General features: G+C 47.9%; 1 protein-coding gene across 3 annotated transcripts in view; it reads left to right on the top strand.

Annotated features, from left to right (window-relative positions):
* The window catches only part of LOC137307327 (integrin alpha-5-like), a 125,802-nt gene that overhangs the window by 8,656 nt on the left and 97,984 nt on the right, over positions 1–19,162 (top strand). For all 3 annotated transcript variants that reach the window (XM_067976803.1, XM_067976805.1, XM_067976804.1), the window contains exon 2: positions 10,058–10,149. In XM_067976803.1, coding sequence (XP_067832904.1) covers positions 10,058–10,149 — 92 coding nt within the window. The remainder of the gene's footprint in view (positions 1–10,057; positions 10,150–19,162) is intronic.

Below are 19,162 nucleotides of genomic sequence, written 5' to 3'. Positions count from 1 at the left end.
TAATCAGAAAATGAGCTTGGTCATCGATGTCTGAGCCTCCCCACGATCAATCCCTGTGTCAGGCAGTTCTGCAGAGATGCAGGAAAGCGGCTTGTACAGAGGAAACGAGTGCTTATTTTGACGCTGGGCTTTTTGAGGCTTTCTCAGACTCTGCTTCCTAAGCATATGGTGGGTCAGTTTGGGGGAGGCAAACTGGACTTCCCATCAGAGTTTGGATAGACAGGAAACCAAGGATCCTGTCTTCAATCCCGTTTGCCGGCCTTATGGTATTTTGAGTACTGCACCTTCAGTGGTTTAATTGTTCTCGTGCTGTGTTTATTTTTCTCCCAAAATGACCCCAGACTGAGAGCACCGAGTGAGCAGGCCCACGTCCTCCACGTAACTGGTGACATCTGACCTTTGCAAGGACGCGTCCTCAAAAGCAGTTGTAAGATGGAGAAGCAAATGGCGATTGAGGGGACACGATCGTTTTGGAAAACCGCCTGGATTTATCATTTGTAAAGCTGGATCACGTGGGCGGGGAGGCCACATGGGGAGGAGGAGAGGGTGGGCCACATGGAGGAGGTGGTGGAGGGTCGAGGCCACGTGGGAGGGAGGGACACTTTTTAATGTAGATAGATTACGGAGAAAAAAAATAACAGACAGCGTTTCCAGGAAAGAATGGAGGTTTTTGTTGGAAGGGAAAAGATGTTGAATTCACTGGACAGACATTTGGTTTGAATTTCACCAGGCCCCAAATAAAGCAACAGTGTTCACCCTGTGGGGCTGAAGTTTGGAACATGGTGATGGATGAAGATTGAAGGTGGAAATGTGTGAGGACAATAAAATCGCAAATTTCCACCAAGAGGCCTGACTGAACGAGAGCAGCAGGTCTGCAATGACACTAACGTTCCCGATCAAGCAATTCCAATTCCGGCCTTTTTAATGGCATTAAACAAAGGGAGGAACGATCCTGGAAAATAGTCAACAGATAGAGTAAATTGCATAAACATTTCAAACATCTGGAATGACTGAAACTAAACAAAAAGAGAGCTTAGCATTTATCCAAAGCCTAATCCTGTCTCTGATGTCAAAGTGACTCGCGTTCAATGAATCATTTTGAGGCATGGTGACTTTTGTTGCAAATTGTTTTGCGCACAGCAAGATCCCACAAACAGCAACTGAGATGAGTGGCCAGTTAATCTGTTTATGGATTGTGTTGGGCCAGGACCACTGGGAGACCTCTCTGCTCTTCCGTCCAATAGTGTCTTTTACATCCGGCCGAACAGGTAGACATTCAGTTTAATGTCTCGTCTGTCAGACGTCTCGACAGTGCAGCACTCCCTCAGTAATGCACTGCGTTATCAGCTTAGATTATGGAGGTCAGGTCCCTGTGCTCTTCTGAATCAGGGGCAAGAGTGCCACCGACACGCAAACTGGCTGTGATGGCCCAGAAATTGCTGGAAAAGTTCACAGTGGTGAGATGAGTGCTGGTTTTACATTGTCCTACCAGGCCTCACAAAGGCAGAAACGGCCAGATTTGGAAAGGCCACTCTCTGGTGTACCTATAGGTGACCGAGACTGGCCATTGGGACCCGGCAGTATACAGGGCAATGTAAAAGTTGCTCTGGCTGCGTTCTATTCCATGTTAACGATTGCTATGAGTGAGATTTCACTCGGTGACCTCCATCTGCTGGAAGAGGCCATCTGTAAACAACCTTGCGTTTACTGACGTTCCTGCTGAAAATAAGGGGGACCACCAGGATTTGATGAGCAGGATTTATGAAGTGAGCAAACAGTTTGGCTTCAGATATAAATACAGACCAGACGAACGCTCGAGTTGTGCTCGGGGGACTTGAAGAAGAAAAGAAAAAATCTCAAGATTACCATAAATGGAGCTAGAGGTTAAATCTGTAGTTCTCGGCAGGACGATTTCAGAAAGTGGGAGTGTGGTTATACAAGGAAGAAGAACTTGCATTTATATAGTGCCTTTCACCACCTCAGGATGTCCCAAAGTGCTTCACACCCAATGGATCATTTTGAAGTGCGGTCACCAAACGTGGCAGCCAATTTGTGCACAGCAAGATCCCACAAACTGCAATGAGATAAATGACCAGATAATCTGTCTTAGTGATGTTGGATCAGCGATAAATATTGGCCAGGACACCAGGGAGAACTCTGCTCTTCAAATCGATCTTTTATACCCACCTGAGAGGGCAGTCGGGGTCTCTGTTTAACGTCTCGTCTGAAAGACCTCTGAGATTGCAGTACTCCCTCGGTGCCAGCCCCTCAGGCGGTGAGGCGCTGCCTCGGTGCCGGCCCCTCGGGCGGTGAGGCACTCCCTCGGTGCCAGCCCCTCAGGCGGTGAGGCACTCCCTCAGTACTACATTGGAGTGTCAGCCTGGATTATGTGCTCGCAATCCTAGAGCAGGACTCGAAATCCCGAGCCAAGTTGAAAATGATGATATGGGAAGTAAGGAGTATCCAATCACAGGCTGAGATCCCAGCTTGTGTCAGCCAATTCCGTTTTGGGGTTCCTTTTACCCTTTTGTATTTCTAGATATTTTCACTTCGACGACTCACACTAATCTTGTAGTCGAGCCCCAGCTCCCTTTGACCTCGAGCGTTTTTTTTACTAGGCCTAATCTATCTCGGTAAAATTAAATGGAAAAATGAAACAGATGTCAGGTTGATAATACAAGTGAGAACCAGGCAGAATATAGAAAGTACAGAGGGGAAGTGAAAAAGGAAATGAGGGGTAAAGAGAGAGTATGAGAATCGACTGGCGGCCAACATAAAAGGGAAATCCAAAAGTCTTCTATAGGCTTATAAATAATAAACGGGTAGTAAGAGGAGGGGTGGGGCCGATTAGGAACCAAAAAGAAGATCTACTCATGGAGGCAGAGGGGATGGCCGAGGTACAAAATGAGTACTTTGCATCTGTCTTTACCAAGGAAGAAGATGCTGCCAGAGTCTCAGTTGAGATACTGGATGGGCTAAAAATTTATAAAGAAGAGGTAGTAGAAAGGCTAGCTGTACTTAAAGTAGATAAGTCACCCGGTCCGGATGGGATACATCCTCGGTTGCTGAGGGAAGTAAGGGTGGAAATTGGGAGGTATTGGCCATAATCTTCCAAACATCCTTAGATACGGGGGTGATGTCAGAGGACTGGAGAATTGCAAATATTACACCCTTGTTCAAAGAAGGGTGTAAGGATAAACCCAGCAACTACAGGCCAGTCAGTTTAACCTCAGTGGTGGGGAAACTTTTAGAAATGATAATCCGGGACAGAATTAACAGTCACTTGGACGAGTGTGGATTGATTAGGGAAAGCCAGCACGGATTTGTTAAAGGCAAATCAGGTTTAACTACTGATAGAATTTTTTGATGAGTTAACAGAGAGGGTAGATGAGGGCAATGCAGTTGATGTGGTGTATATGGACTTTCAAAAGGCGTTTGATGAAGTGCCACATGGTAGGCTTGTCAGCAAAATTGTGGCCCATGGAATAAAGGGGGCAGTAGCAACATGGACAGAGAATTGGTTAAGTGACAGGAAACAGAGAGTAGTGGTGAACGGTTGTTTTTCGGACTGGAGGGGGGTGTACAGTGGTGTTCCCCAGGGGTCGGTGCTGGGACCACTGCTTTTCTTGATATATATTAATGACTTGGACTTGGGTGTACAGGGCACAATTTCAAAATTTACAGATGACCCAAAATTTGGAAGGGTAGTAAACAGTGAGGAGGATAGTGATAGACTTCAAGAGGATATAGACAGGCTGGTGGCATGGGCGGACACGTGGCAGATGAAATTTAACGCAGAAAAATGCGAAGTGATACATTTCAGTAGGAAGAATGAGGAGAGGCAATATAAACTAAAGGGCACGACTCTGAAAGGGGTAGAGGAACAGAGAGACCTGGGGGTTTATGTGCACAAATCGTTGAAGGCGGCAGGGCAGGTTGAGAAAGTGGTTAAAAAAGCATACGGGATCCTGGGCTTTATAAATAGAGGCATAGAGTACAAAAGTATGGAAGTCATGATGAACCTTTATAAAACACTGGTTCGGCCACAACTGGAGTATTGTGTCCAGTTCTGGGCACCGCACTTCAGGAAAGATGTGAAGGCCTTAGAGAGGGTGCAGAAGAGATTTCCTAGAATGATTCCAGGAATGATGGACTTTAGTTACGTGGATAGACTGGAGAAGCTGGGGTTGTTCTCCTTGGAACAGAGAAGGTTGAGAGGAGATTTGATAGAGGTGTTCAAAATCATGAAGAGATCTAGACAGAGTAGATAGAGAGAAACTGTTCCCATTGGCGGAAGGGTCAAGAACCAGAGGACATAGATTTAAGGTGATTGGCAAGAGAACCAAAGGTGACATGAGGAAAAACTTTTTTACACAGCGAGTGGTTAGGATCTGGAATGCACTGCCCGAGGGGGTGGTGGAGGCAGATTCAATCATGGCCTTCAAAAGGGAACTGGATAAGTACTTGAAAGGAAAAAATTTGCAGGGCTACGAGGATAGGGCGTGGGAGTGAGACTAGCTGGATTGCTCGTGAATAGAGCCGGCACGGACTCGATGGGCTGAATGGCCTCCTTCCGTGCTGTAACCTTTTGTATGATTCTAATTTATTTTAGACTGCTCCAGCTCTGGTTCTAACCAGAGCCTCCGCTGGATCCTCGTTCTCTTCGAAAGGGTAATCCTACACCAGACCTTGTTTTGCCAAACACACAGTATATTTAAATCTTACAAGATGGACATAACGTCTCGTTATAATAGCTCTTACGCCATACTACAGGAAATGAACCTTCGCAGCTCCGTGTTAATCCTGGGACTAAATTACCTGTTTACATAGTTGTGGTTTTTTTAAAATCCTTTCCTCACCCAACTCTGGAAATTGCCTCACTTATTTCCCTCTGTGCTTTACTCCCAATGCCCTTTTATGAAGGCTGCAATTCAAACTTGGTGATTTGAAAGTTGCACACTGATAAATACCTCAACGGTGACCAGGGGCTTTGTGAAGATAAATAACTCCCTTAATTACAAGGATCCGCCAACAAAACACACATTTGAATTGGGTGGCTTGGCTCCTCCCTCAAGCAAACTGCCCAGAGTCCAACTGACAAACGGTCATAATATTGTACTGAGGTAGAATGGGACTATGGGCCAGTTGGAGTGGGGCATCTCACGGTGTGTGTCGTTAGTTGGAATTTGTCCCGCACCCTTCAGCTCCGCGAAATGTTTGCTGGAAGCACGAGCTGATGACCCGCGATGAGGGGGACGGGGCCAACAGTCTATCTCCTTGACCAATGAGATTTAAGGAAAGAAACAGGAACAACGGAGGAGAAACTAGGAATAAAAACAGAAAATGCTCAGCGGGTCAGGCGGCGTCTGTGGAGAAAGAAACAGTTAATGTTTCAGGTCAATGACTGGAAGATGTTAAAGTTTTGAAGCAGGTACAAAGTCGGGGAAAGGTGTTTGAGGGAGGGGAGGAAAGAACAAAAGGGGAAGGGTCTGTGATAGGGTGGAGGGCAGCAGTGATTAAATGACAAAAAGAGATGATGGTGCAAGGCAAGGAGGGTGGGAATGGGACAGGTAAAGAAACAAGAGATGGGCCTAGAGGAGCTGTAAATGGCAACATCAGAACCATTACCAGCACCTGCTGTCCGAGAAAATGGGAGCAGTGTTTATGATCTGAAGTTACTGAAATCAGTGTTGAGTCCGGAAGGTTGTAAAGTGCCTAAACGAAAGAATAGAGGTGCTGTTCCTCGAGCTTACATTGAGCTTCATTGGAACAGCGTAAGAGGCCGAGCACGGAGAGGTCAGAGTTTTGGAGAAGGATATAGGGTGAATTAGAGTCAAATCGGGGATATAAAGAAAGATTGGATTAAGAGAGAGAAAAAAAGAGACAAAGAAAAACATTTAAAATTTGACATTTTAAATTCTCTAACAATTTCCCACCTTCAGGAATGAGATTGAACAGTTTAAATTGTTCCCTTTCTGGACCGGACAGGTTGATTGGCGTTGCATTAACAATTGTTACGTCGTTAAAAGGTACTTACACTCTTAATTACCAGACTTGACTTTCTGCGGCGAGATTAATGCGCGAATCCAGCAAGTTCTTAAAAATAACGGGGCGACTGAGGCCGAGATGCCGTTTGTGCGAAGCAAACGGAGGAGTGGCGTAAACCGAGCAGTAAGTTGTGGGAATTTGCAGCTCGCGGCGTGTCTCTCCATCCCCTGAACTCGCTGGCCGATTCGCGCATCAATAACAGGGCGTGTCGTTCACACGCCCTTAATTCTCCAGGAAGACACGGCCCATTATTTCTGTGGGCGGAGCTGTCTCTTTAACTCCTTATGTACAGTGACCGAATGGAAGAAGCCAACGCCAAGCTAAATCTTTTTTTTTCATTCGTTCACGGGATGTGGGCGTCGCCGGCGAGGCCGGCATTTATTGCCCATCCCTAATTGCCCTTGAGAAGGTGGTGGTGAGCCGCCTTCTTGAACCGCTGCAGTCCGTGTGGTGAAGGTTCTCCCACAGTGCTGTTAGGAAGGGAGTTCCAGGATTTTGACCCAGCGACGATGAAGGAACGGCGATATATTTCCAAGTCGGGATGGTGTGTGACTTGGAGGGGAACGTGCAGGTGGTGTTGTTCCCATGTGCCTGCTGCCCTTGTCCTTCTAGGTGGTAGAGGTCGCGGGTTTGGGAGGTGCTGTCGAAGAAGCCTTGGCGAGTTGCTGCAGTGCATCCTGTAGATGGTACACACTGCAGCCACAGTGCGCCGGTGGTGAAGGGAGTGAATGTTTAGGGTGATGGATGGGGTGCCAATCAAGCGGGCTGCTTTATCTTGGATGATGTCGAGCTTCTTGAGTGTTGTTGGAGCTGCACTCATCCAGGCAAGTGGAGAGTATTCCATCACACTCCTGACTTGTTCCTTGTAGATGGTGGAAAGGCTTCGGAGAGTCAGGAGGTGAGTCACTCGCCGCAGAATACCCAGCCTCTGACCTGCTCTCGTAGCCACAGTATTTATATGGCTGGTCCAGTTAAGTTTCTGGTCAATGGTGACCCCCAGGATGTTGATGGCCAACAAGGCTTCATTTCCGCTGAATGTGTGCCTGTTTCTGAGCTAAATGTAAAACTGGGACTTGCTGAGAGGGGTAGCTGGGAAGACTCATATTTATCCATTATTTCCCCCCCCCCGCCCGGTCTGAGCGAGTCCCAGCAGTTTGACATTCAGATTGCAATTGGCCGTGTGGAACCAGTGACGTGAGCTTAGTCTATAGGCTTCGGTTTAGTGTGGTGATTTAGGTTTTTCTCCCCTTCTATCCCCTTCTATCCCCTCCTCCGCCCCTCTCTAGGCCCTTGGACACATCATATCACCACTCACAGCCGAGACGAGCAAACTCCGCACAAACTGGGAATCATGTCGAGTTCAGTTGTTGCTTTTAATAACAAGGTTGTTCAGTTTTCACTGTGGCTTACTATTGCAGAACTGGCCAGTGTGTGTATTGGTCTCAAACACTGCGGTCTTTGTACTGATGACCTGCACGTACTCTGTGGCAGAGCCTGTCGATAGATTTAAGGCTGCTTTGCTTTCTTTAAGCAGAATGAGGAGTGGCAGTTTGTATGTTTGTGTTTTTGCAGGTTTACTGACCTACACGCTACTGAACTGAAGCTGACCTTTTGTTAAATAACTTCCCCGCATTTTAGAAACACAGCCTTGCTTAATTGGTTGTTTTGGGGGAAATTACATGATGCATGTACACACCAGAGTGTCACTTGTACTCCCCTACTTCTGAGTCCCATGCACACCCGACCCCTCAAACACCCGTCATCGCTCGAGAAGGGGGTTTTAGTTCTGGTGACGCGGTGCCTCCCTTGGATAGGACTTCCCAATCGAGATTCTGGTCACCCCTGAGGTCTCTCTGATACCAGGTGCCTTCTGGCGACACAGCCATGGTCCAGATATGGTGCAAACCAAATAGAAGTATTCCTCAATAGAAGGGACTGAAAAGGCCACCAAAGTCACTGGGCAGAGTGGCCCTCAATGAATCTGGGTCAGTCTCCTCAATCCTTGGGCAATCCAAGACGGAGATTTCATTGGGAATGCTCACCATTGACTCACTCTTCACTTGTGGGCACCCCCTTGGTCTTCCACGAGAATGATGAAGTAAGTTTGCACGAAAGCGTCATCTCCCCCAACAAATCCATTCGTACTCTGGTTAATGCCCTGCTCCCTCTACAGCCAGTGAATACACTCGAGAACTTCAGCAGAAACTTGTGAGTAACTGAGTACAGGACTCCCCTAATGGGGAGGAAGATGGTTACAAGGTGTTCAAATGTAAGGAATCTTACAACACCAGGTTATAGTCCAACAGTTTTATTTGAAAATCACAAGCTTTCGGAGGCTTCCTCCTTCGTCAGGTGAGTGAGTGAAGGGTTCTAAAATCGCAGAGCATATATTAGGCTGGGAGACGATCACAGCAATCAAAGGTGTCGTTGGTGTTCAGACAGGTTAGCCATGGAAAACAGTAGGTCCCAGTATACTGAATACACAATGGGTCAGATTACACAGACAGAGAGAGAAAGAGACCTGAAAGGCAGAGAGAGAGAGAGAGAGAATGTCCAGTTGTATTAAAAACAGATAACTTTTTTTTCCGCTGGTGGGATTACATGTAGCGTGACATGAACCCAAGATCCCGGTTGAGGCCGTCCTCATGTTCAATGCAGAGGTCACTCGATGTACTCCCTCCAGGATCTCCAACCCTGCAGCAGAACCCTTCTCCCCTGGACCTCCAGCAGCGGCTCTGCTTTGGTTTCTTCTGTCCCATTGCTCTATCTCAAGAGAGTCCCTTATATTTTTAAGAATATTTTAGTGTGCGTTCAAAGGTGCATTAAAGCCTGCTTCTGTCTGGTTTGGTACTGCAGTTATTCTCACTCGTTTGTTGGTTCAAGGCTTTATGTGAATTATTTGGAAATTGATCCCAGTTGAGGCCTTTGCTAGTTCTTATTTGGGACCTGAATTTAGCCCTTCACGAGTTAATATTTCTGATGTTCTAATCTGTTTGAGATTCTTGTGTAAATTGCACTGTTGGCTTCAGTTTCAGCTCAGAGTTCATGAACTGCAAGTCCTTATTGTAGGTCAGACATGTTTGATTTTCGGCAGGTCCTTCGAACTCACCCGTAGTTCTTACCAAAGGTTGTTCCCCAGTTTAATTGGGGTCAAGAACTGCATGTCCCATTGTTTTACCCGTCATGATACCAGTCAGGAGTAGGCCTCATTCCTTGACAGGGAACCTGATAGATCCCAAAGCTAGAGCGCGTCTCAATGTGAATCGATTTTGAACGTTTCAACAATTTTTTTTTCCCCCCCTTCCGATAAATCGAAGATCTGAGGCAAAGTGGTGATCAAACAGCGGATAGGTGTGGAGAGGCTAATTGTGTTCTACCATTTTTGCAGGTCGAAGGTCAGTCCATCTGTTCATGGCTGCTTTGTCAGCATCCCTCAATCAGTTTGCGACTGATACAAACCCTCGCAATACTGTCTAGATTTGACTGTACCCAATGTCCTTGAAAAATCTGTCCTGATAGCTGGTGTTACAGTTCATCTGTTAGGGCATCTTCCCTGTTGAATTGTATTACTTAGGACCATAAAAAATGGACCATAAGAATTGCTAGATGAAGAAAGACCAAGGTCCACCTCGTTCACCTTCTACCATCCTGGTAGTCACATGATACATTGAATAATGGAGTTGTTGACTAATCATAACAATCAATCTCGAATAATGAGTCTACAACAGACCCAGACATGAGACGAGGAAAACTCCATTGATGGAGAGCTTTGGGAACCATAGGTCCAAAGTCACCTGATCCTCCCAAGCCTGTTACACTCACCACACGTCCCGTCTCAAATTACTCCTACACTGTATCACAAACTATTGTTTTCTGAAAGGAATCTATCTAATTTGCATTTGAATGAATCAATACTAACTGCTCCCGAGGGAGCCTGTTCCATAGATTGACCACTCGCTCTTGGTATTGACTGAAGCTGTTCTAATTCATGGTTGTGTTTTGCCTGTAGGTAACCGGCTGTACAATGAGACAGAAATACTGGAGTTAAAATCTAACCAGTGGTTTGGTGCAACAGTTCGAGCTTACAATCACACCATCCTGGTGAGTTGTGTTTCCGAGTGGGAATGTTTTCTGATGTGTTTCGCACTCCCAGCATCGTGCCAGTGGGTGGATGGAGATCTCTGTGTGGATCTCACTGTTGGGCATTGAGATGGTACGATGCCCTGTGTGCACGGACTTGATTCTTGTACAAACAGGTCCTGAATAGAAGGATATACTGCACAATCCCAGCAGGTTGCTGTGAGGTTCTCGACCTGTCACCGTGTAGTGTCGGTGTGAACTATAGCTGGTGAGGGGGTCAAACCCTTGGGTTAGCTGTGACCTCGTTCTCTCTCTCTCTCCTTTCTCTATCTCTCTCTTTCTCTTCTTTCTCTATCTCTCTCTCTCTTCTTTCTCTATCTCTCTCTTCTTTCTCTATCTCTCTCTTCTTTCTCTATCTCTCTCTCTCTATCTCTATCTTTCTTTCTCCATCTCTCTCTTTCTCTATCTCTATCTTTCTTTCTCTCTCTCTCTCCTTTCTCTATCTCTATCTTTCTTTCTCCATCTCTCTCTTCTTTCTCTATCTCTATCTTTCTTTCTCTCTCTCTCTCCTTTCTCTCTCTCTCTCTTCTTTCTCTCTCTCTCTCTTCTTTCTCTATCTCTCTCTCTCTCTTTCTCTATCTCTCTCTCTCTTCTTTCTCTATCTCTCTCTCTCTTCTTTCTCTATCTCTCTCTCTCTCTCTTCTTTCTCTATCTCTATCTTTCTTTCTTTCTTTCTCTCTCTCTTTCTCTCTTTCTCTCTCTCCTGCCCCCCAATCCATTGCTGGGCCCTTGTGTTTCCCCTATCTCCTCCCCAATCCCCAGTCCGTTGCTGGCTGAACTTTTGACCCCCATGACATGCACGTTTGGTTTCTCTCCCTGAATCTCACTTGCTTCTCTTTCCTCCTTTTAAAAACCTCCTCCTGAAAACTTACGCATTCAAGAGTGCCTCACTCCTCTTTCCTGCTCTGTCGCCACCTCTCGCTGTAAAGCACTTTCGGATGATATATAAATGGAGGGGTGTGGGTGGGGGGAGCAAGTGCCCTAAATATATGGGTGAAGTACATATGCCATTATTCTAGGGTTGCCAACCTTCCAGGATTGTCCTGGTGTCTCCAGGAATTGAAGAAAATAGAAACAGGAGGAGGCCCTTCAGCCCCTCAAGCCTGTTCTACCATCCAATTAGACCATGGCTAATCTCCTGGACAAATTCGTCACTGTACAAAGAAGAACAGGGGAGTTCTCCCGGTGTTCTGGCAAACATTTCTCCCTCAATCAACATCACTAAAACAGATGATCTGCTCATTCATCTCATTGCTGTTTGTGGGATCTTGCTGTGTGCAAATTGGCTGCTTCATTTCATACATTACAACAGTGACTACACTTCAAAAGTACTTCATTCACTATGGAGTGCTTTGGGATGTCCTGAGGTCATGAAAGGCACGTTATAAATGCAGGTTCCTCACCCTTACTCTATACAGGTCTGTCACTGTATAACACTGGGGTACAGTGCTGGTGGGTCCAGGTCTGTCTCTGTATAACACTGGGGTACAGTACTGGTGGGCACAGGTCTGTCTCTGTATAACACTGGGGTACAGTACTGGTGGACACAGGTCTGTCACTGTATAACACTGGGGTACAGTACTGGTGGGTACAGGTCTGTCACTGTATAACACTGGGGTACAATACTGGTGGGCACAGGTCTGTCTCTGTAGAACACTGGGGTACAGTACTGGTGGGCACAGGTCTGTCTCTGTATAACACTGGGGTACAGTACTGGTGGGCACAGGTCTGTCACTGTATAACACTGGGGTACAGTGCTGGTGGGTCCAGGTCTGTCTCTGTATAACACTGGGGTACAGTACTGGTGGGCACAGGTCTGTCTCTGTATAACACTGGGGTACAGTACTGGTGGGCACAGGTCTGTCTCTGTATAACACGGTTACAGTACTGGTGGGTACAGGTCTGTCACTGTATAACACTGGGGTACAGTACTGGTGGGTACAGGTCTGTCACTGTATAACACTGGGGTACAGTACTGGTGGGTACAGGTCTGTCACTGTATAACATTGGGGTACAGTACTGGTGGGTACAGGTCTGTCACTGTATAACACTGGGGTACAGTACTGGTGGGTACAGGTCTGTCACTGTATAACACTGGGGTACAGTACTGGTGGGTACAGGTCTGTCACTGTATAACACTGGGGTACAGTACTGGAGGTTACAGGTCTGTCACTGTATAACACTGGGGTACAGTACTGGTGGGTCCAGGTCTGTCTCTGTATAACACTGGGGTACAGTACTGGTGGGCACAGGTCTGTCTCTGTATAACACTGGGGTACAGTACTGGTGGGCACAGGTCTGTCACTGTATAACACTGGGGTACAGTGCTGGTGGGCACAGGTCTGTCTCTGTATAACACTGGGGTACAGTACTGGTGGGCACAGGTCTGTCACTGTATAACACTGGGGTACAGTGCTGGTGGGTCCAGGTCTGTCTCTGTATAACACTGGGGCACAGTACTGGTGGGCACAGGTCTGTCTCTGTATAACACTGGGGTACAGCACCGGTGGGTACAGGTCTGTCACTGTATAACACTGGGGTTACAGTACAGGTGGGTACAGGTCTGTCACTGTATAACACTGGGGTACAGCACCGGTGGGTACAGGTCTGTCACTGTATAACACTGGGGTACAGTACAGGTGGGTACAGGTCTGTCACTGTATAACACTGGGGTACAGCACCGGTGGGTACAGGTCTGTCACTGTATAACACTGGGGTACAGTACAGGTGGGCACAGGTCTGTCACTGTATAACACTGGGGTTACAGTACTGGTGGGTACAGGTCTGTCGCTGTATAACACTGGGGTACAGTACTGGTGGTTACAGGTCTGTCGCTGTATAACACTGGGGTACAGTACTGGTGGGTACAGGTCTGTCACTGTATAACACTGGGGTACAGTACAGGTGGGTACAGGTCTGTCACTGTATAACACTGGGGTACAGTACAGGTGGGTACAGGTCTGTCACTGTATAACACTGGGGTACAGTACAGGTGGGTCCAGGTCTGTCACTGTATAACACTGGGGTACAGTACAGGTGGGTACAGGTCTGTCACTGTATAACACTGGGGTACAGTACTGGTGGGTACAGGTCTGTCACTGTGTAACACTGGGGTACAGTACTGGTGGGTACAGGTCTGTCACTGTATAACACTGGGGCACAGTACTGGTGGGTACAGGTCTGTCACTGTGTAACACTGGGGTACAGTACTGGTGGTTACAGGTCTGTCACTGTATAACACTGGGGTACAGTACTGGTGGGTACAGGTCTGTCACTGTGTAACACTGGGGTACAGTACTGGTGGGTACAGGTCTGTCACTGTATAACACTGGGGTACAGTACTGGTGGGTACAGGTCTGTCACTGTATAACACTAGGGTACAGTACTGGTGGGTGCAGGTCTGTCACTGTATAACACTGGGGTACAGTACTGGTGGGTACAGGTCTGTCACTGTATAACACTGGGGTACAGTACTGGTGGGTACAGGTCTGTCACTGTATAACACTGGGGCACAGTACTGGTGGGTACAGGTCTGTCACTGTATAACACTGGGGTACAGTACTGGTGGGTACAGGTCTGTCACTGTATAACACTGGGGTACAGTACTGGTGGGTACAGGTCTGTCACTGTGTAACACTGGGGTACAGTACTGGTGGGTACAGGTCTGTCACTGTATAACACTGGGGTACAGTACTGGTGGGTACAGGTCTGTCATTGGGGTGGGAATAATTTGAGGGGATGAATTAACATCGAAGTGTATTGGGTTAAGTGCTGCATATTGTTCTCATTATTCTAAATACATCCAGTTGCAGTGCAGTGATCCTGGTCTATGTTTGTATGAAACAGATTCATGACATGCTTACATTGTACTAAATTCTTCTGTAAACTGCAGTTAAACGCAACAGAAATACTCATCTGCCTTCCATTAGGACCAAGTAACAAGAGCCCCTCTCATTGTATAATGCATGATTGAACTCAATCGCCCCGTTGAATGGACAAAATACTTCCAGCGACAGATTTCAAAACTGGGAGGGTGTGTGTCTGTTGAGATTTATGCGGAGGTGTGGGCGAGTTTTGGTAGAAATCAGAGGCACGCTCTATCTCTTGCACACTCTATCTCGCTCACTATTTTTGCGCAGTCTCTCTCGCTCGGTCTCTTTTGCGCACTCTCCTCGCTCGGTCTCTTTTGCGCGCTCTTTTTCTCTCTCTCTCGCTCGGTCTCTTTTGCGCGCTCTTTTTCTCTCTCTCTCGCTCGGTCTCTTTTGCGCGCTCTCTTTCTCTCTCTCTCGCTCGGTCTCTTTTGCGCGCTCTCTTTCTCTCTCGCTCGGTCTCTTTTGCGCGCTCTCTTTCTCTCTCTCGCTCGGTCTCTTTTGCGCGCTCTCTTTCTCTCTCTCTTGCTCGGTCTCTTTTGCGCACTCTCTCTCTCTCTCGCTCGGTCTCTTTTGCGCGCTCTCATTCTCTCTCTCTCGCTCGGTCTCTTTTGCGCTCTCTTTCTCTCTCTCTCGCTCGGTCTCTTTTGCGCACTCTCTCTCTCTCTCGCTCGGTCTCTTTTGCGCACTCTCTTTCTCTCTCTCTCGCTCGGTCTCTTTTGCGCTCTCTTTCTCTCTCTCTCGCTCGGTCTCTTTTGCGCACTCTCTTTCTCTCTCTCTCGCTCGGTCTCTTTTGCGCACTCTCTTTCTCTCTCTCTCGCTCGGTCTCTTTTGCGCACTCTCTTTCTCTCTCTCTCGCTCGGTCTCTTTTGCGCTCTCTTTCTCTCTCTCTCGCTCGGTCTCTTTTGCGCACTCTCTTTCTCTCTCTCTCGCTCGGTCTCTTTTGCGCACTCTCTTTCTCTCTCTCTCGCTCGGTCTCTTTTGCGCTCTCTTTCTCTCTCTCTCGCTCGGTCTCTTTTGCGCACTCTCTTTCTCTCTCTCTCGCTCGGTCTCTTTTGCGCACTCTCTTTCTCTCTCTCTCGCTCGGTCTCTTTTGCGCACTCTCTTTCTCTCTCTCTCGCTCGGTCTCTTTTGCGCACTCTCTTTCTCTCTCTCTCGCTCGGTCTCTTTTGCGCTCTCTTTCTCTCTCTCTCGCTCGGTCTCTTTTGCGCACTCTCTTTCTCTCTCTCTCGCTCGGTCTCTTTTGCGCACTCTCTTTCTCTCTCTCTCGCTCGGTCTCTTTTGCGCACTCTCTTTCTCTCTCTCTCGCTCGGTCTCTTTTGCGCACTCTCTTTCTCTCTCTCTCGCTCGGTCTCTTTTGCGCACTCTCTTTCTCTCTCTCTCGCTCGGTCTCTTTTGCGCACTCTCTTTCTCTCTCTCTCGCTCGGTCTCTTTTGCGCACTCTCTTTCTCTCTCTCTCGCTCGGTCTCTTTTGCGCACTCTCTTTCTCTCTCTCTCGCTCGGTCTCTTTTGCGCTCTCTTTCTCTCTCTCTCGCTCGGTCTCTTTTGCGCGCTCTCTTTCTCTCTCTCTCGCTCGGTCTCTTTTGCGCTCTCTTTCTCTCTCGCTCGGTCTCTTTTGCGCACTCTCTTTCTCTCTCTCTCGCTCGGTCTCTTTTGCGCACTCTTTTTCTCTCTCTCTCGCTCGGTCTCTTTTGCGCACTCTCTTTCTCTCTCTCTCGCTCGGTCTCTTTTGCGCACTCTTTTTCTCTCTCTCTCGCTCGGTCTCTTTTGCGCGCATTTTTCTCTCTCGCTCGGTCTATTTTGCGCACTCTCTCTCTCTCGCTCGGTCTCTTTTGCGCGCTCTCTTTCTCTCTCTCGCTCGGTCTCTTTTGCGCGCTCTTTCTCTCTCTCTCGCTCGGTCTCTTTTGCGCGCTCTTTTTCTCTCTCTCTCGCTCGGTCTCTTTTGCGCGCTCTTTTTCTCTCTCTCTCGCTCGGTCTCTTTTGCGCGCTCTTTCTCTCTCTCTCTCGCTCGGTCCCTTTTGCGCACTCTCTCGCTCGGTCTCTTTTGCGCGCTCTTTTTCTCTCTCTCTCGCTCGGTCTCTTTTGCGCGCATTTTTCTCTCTCGCTCGGTCTATTTTGCGCGCTCTTTCTCGCGCTCGGTCTCTTTTGCGCACTCTCTCTCTCGCTCGGTCTCTTTTGCGCACTCTCTCTCTCTCTCGCTCGGTCTCTTTTGCGCGCTCTCTTTCTCTCTCTCGCTCGGTCCCTTTTGCGCACTCTTTCTCTCTCTCGCTCGGTCTCTTTTGCGCACTCTCTCTCTCTCTCGCTCGGTCTCTTTTGCGCGCTCTCTTTCTCTCTCTCGCTCGGTCCCTTTTGCGCACTCTCTCTCTCTCTCGCTCGGTCTCTTTTGCGCGCTCTCTTTCTCTCTCTCGCTCGGTCTCTTTTGCGCGCTCTTTCTCTCTCTCTCGCTCGGTCTCTTTTGCGCGCTCTTTTTCTCTCTCTCTCGCTCGGTCTCTTTTGCGCGCTCTTTTTCTCTCTCTCTCGCTCGGTCTCTTTTGCGCGCTCTCCTTCTCTCTCTCTCGCTCGGTCTCTTTTGCGCGCTCTTTCTCTCTCTCGCTCGGTCTCTTTAGCTCACACTCTCTTGTTCACTACTTTTGCGCAATCTCTTTTGTGCACACTTTTTTTGCGCACTTTCTCTTCACCGTCTTTTTGTGCACTCTCTTCACTTTATTTTTGCACGCTCGCTCTTCACTCTCGTGCACTCTCTTTGTCTTGCTCGCTGTCTTTTTGTACACTGTCTCTTGCTCCCATGCGCACACTCACGCGCTCTTTTCGGTTTACTTTTTTTGCGCACTCTCTCGCTCGCTCTCTTTGAGCACTCTCTTTTTGTGCACACTCTCTTGCTCTCTTTTGCGCACTCTTCGCTCTTTACACAGTCTCTCATGCCTTTTTTCTTGCCCGCTCTCTCTCTTCTTTTTTGCGCTCTCTCTTTCGCGCTCTCTCTCTTCTTTTTTGCGCTCTCTCTTTCGCGCTCTCTCGCTTTTTCAATGTTTAATTCTGGGATTGGAATCTGAGTTTCCCTCTCCCAGCAGGGACTTGCTGTAAATGAAGTGTCCCCCACACCATCTGAATTCCTGTTCTGTGTGCAAGTGGGAGGGCCGAGGTCTGCATCCAGTCTGAATCTGGGATTTGCCCTTTCTAGAGGCGGATGGGAGTTCCAAGTTTTAATCTCCCCTCGCAGGATGGTTACAGGGGCCCGGTTCACCGGTCCCCTCCAGTCAGTCAGATTAAGTTTAATACATAAATAGTTGTCGCCTGTCAATCCTGTCCATACAGGGAGTAAATCTTCAAATGTCATTCCATCCTGCAACTCCTGATGACGGTTTGTATGAGGGGGTACAGCGGTGTAGTGGTTCTGTTCCTGGAATAATAATCTGCAGAGCATGAGTTCAAATCCCACCGGACAGTTGCTCCTCCAATTCTGGCCTCTGGCCGATTTCCATCGCTCCACCATTGGCGGCCGTGCCTTCAGCTGCCTCGGCCCTAAGCTCTGGAATTCCCTCCCTAAACCTCTCTACCTCTCCTTTTTAAGACGCTCCTTAAAACCTACCTCATCGACCAAGCCTGTCCTAATATCTCCTTAGCCCCTAACAACCGCCCCAGCTGAGATCAGTTGACACTCAATCACAGGCCGAGGATCGGGGTTGCCAACCCTCCAGGATTGCCCTCAGGAATTGTGGATGAATCTCCAGGGCGCTGCTACGAGAAAAACCATAGGGGCATTCAAAAATGTTTTTTTTCCCCCAATTTCTTTTGAACACTTTTTAATCATTTATCTGTTTAAAAAATATTGGAGATGGCAGGGGGGGGGAAAAGGCTGTTTGATTGGGCGGGGCAGTTGGAGTTAGGAGGTCATATGACGAAATCTCCAGTGATATGTCCAACCGGATTTCACAACCCCGGGCCTAGGATGGGGTCTGGAGCCTTCCTGCTCTGTACAGCCTGGTCATTCATTTGAGCTGTCAGCAGATCCCCACTTCATAGAATCATAGCAAATTTACGGCACAGGAGGAGGCCTTTCGGCCCATCGTGTCCGCGCCGGCTGAGAAATGAGCCGCCCAGCCTAATCCCACTTTCCCGCATTTGGTCCGTAGCCCTGTAGGTCACGGCTCTTCAGGTGCACATCCAGGGATTTTTTTAAATGAGTTGAGGGTTTCTGCCTCCACCACCCTCTCAGGCAGTGAGTTCCAGACCCCCACCACCCTCTGGGTGAAAAGATTTCTCCTCAGCTCCCCTCTAATCCTTCTACTTATCACTTTAAATCTATGCCCCCTGGTTACTGACCCCTCTGCTAAGGGAAATAGGTCCTTCCTATCCTCTCTATCTAGGCCCCTCATAATTTTGTACACCTCAATTAAATCTCCCCTCAGCCTCCTCTGTTCCAATGAAAACAACCCCAGCCTATCCAATCTTTCCTCATAGCTAAAATTCTCCAGTCCTGGCAACATCCCCGTAAATCTCCTCTGTACCCTCTCTAGTACAATTACATCCTTCCTGTAATGTGGTGACCAGAACTGTACGCAGTACTCAAGCTGTGGCCTAACTAGTGTTTTATACAGTTCCAGCATAACCTCCCTGCTCTTATATTCGATGCCTCGGCTAATAAAGGAAAGTATCCCGTATGCCTTTTTAACCACCTTATCTACCTGTCCTGCTACCTTCAGGGATCTGTGGACATGCACTCCAAGGTCCCTCACTTCCTCTACACCTCTCAGTATCCTCCCATTTATTGTGTACTCCCTTACCTTGTTTGCCCTCCCCAAATGCATTACCTCACACTTCTCCAGACTGAATTCCATTTGCCACTTTTCTGCCCATCTGACCAGTCCATTGATATCTTCCTGCAGTCTACAGCTTTCCTCCTCACTATCAAACACATGACCTATCTTTGTGTCATCTGTAAATTTCTTAATCATGCCCCTTACGTTTAAGTCCAAATCATTAATATATACCACAAAAAGCAAAGGACCTAGTACCGAGCCCTGTGGAACCCCACTAGAAACAGCCTTCCAGTCACAAAAACACCCGTCGACCATTACCCTTTGCTTCCTGCCACTGAGCCAATTTTG

This window comes from Heptranchias perlo, chromosome X, assembly GCF_035084215.1.
Source record: "Heptranchias perlo isolate sHepPer1 chromosome X, sHepPer1.hap1, whole genome shotgun sequence".
In the NCBI taxonomy this organism is placed as follows: Eukaryota; Metazoa; Chordata; class Chondrichthyes; order Hexanchiformes; family Hexanchidae; genus Heptranchias; species Heptranchias perlo.
This window is presented reverse-complemented; position numbering and strand designations above follow the sequence as displayed.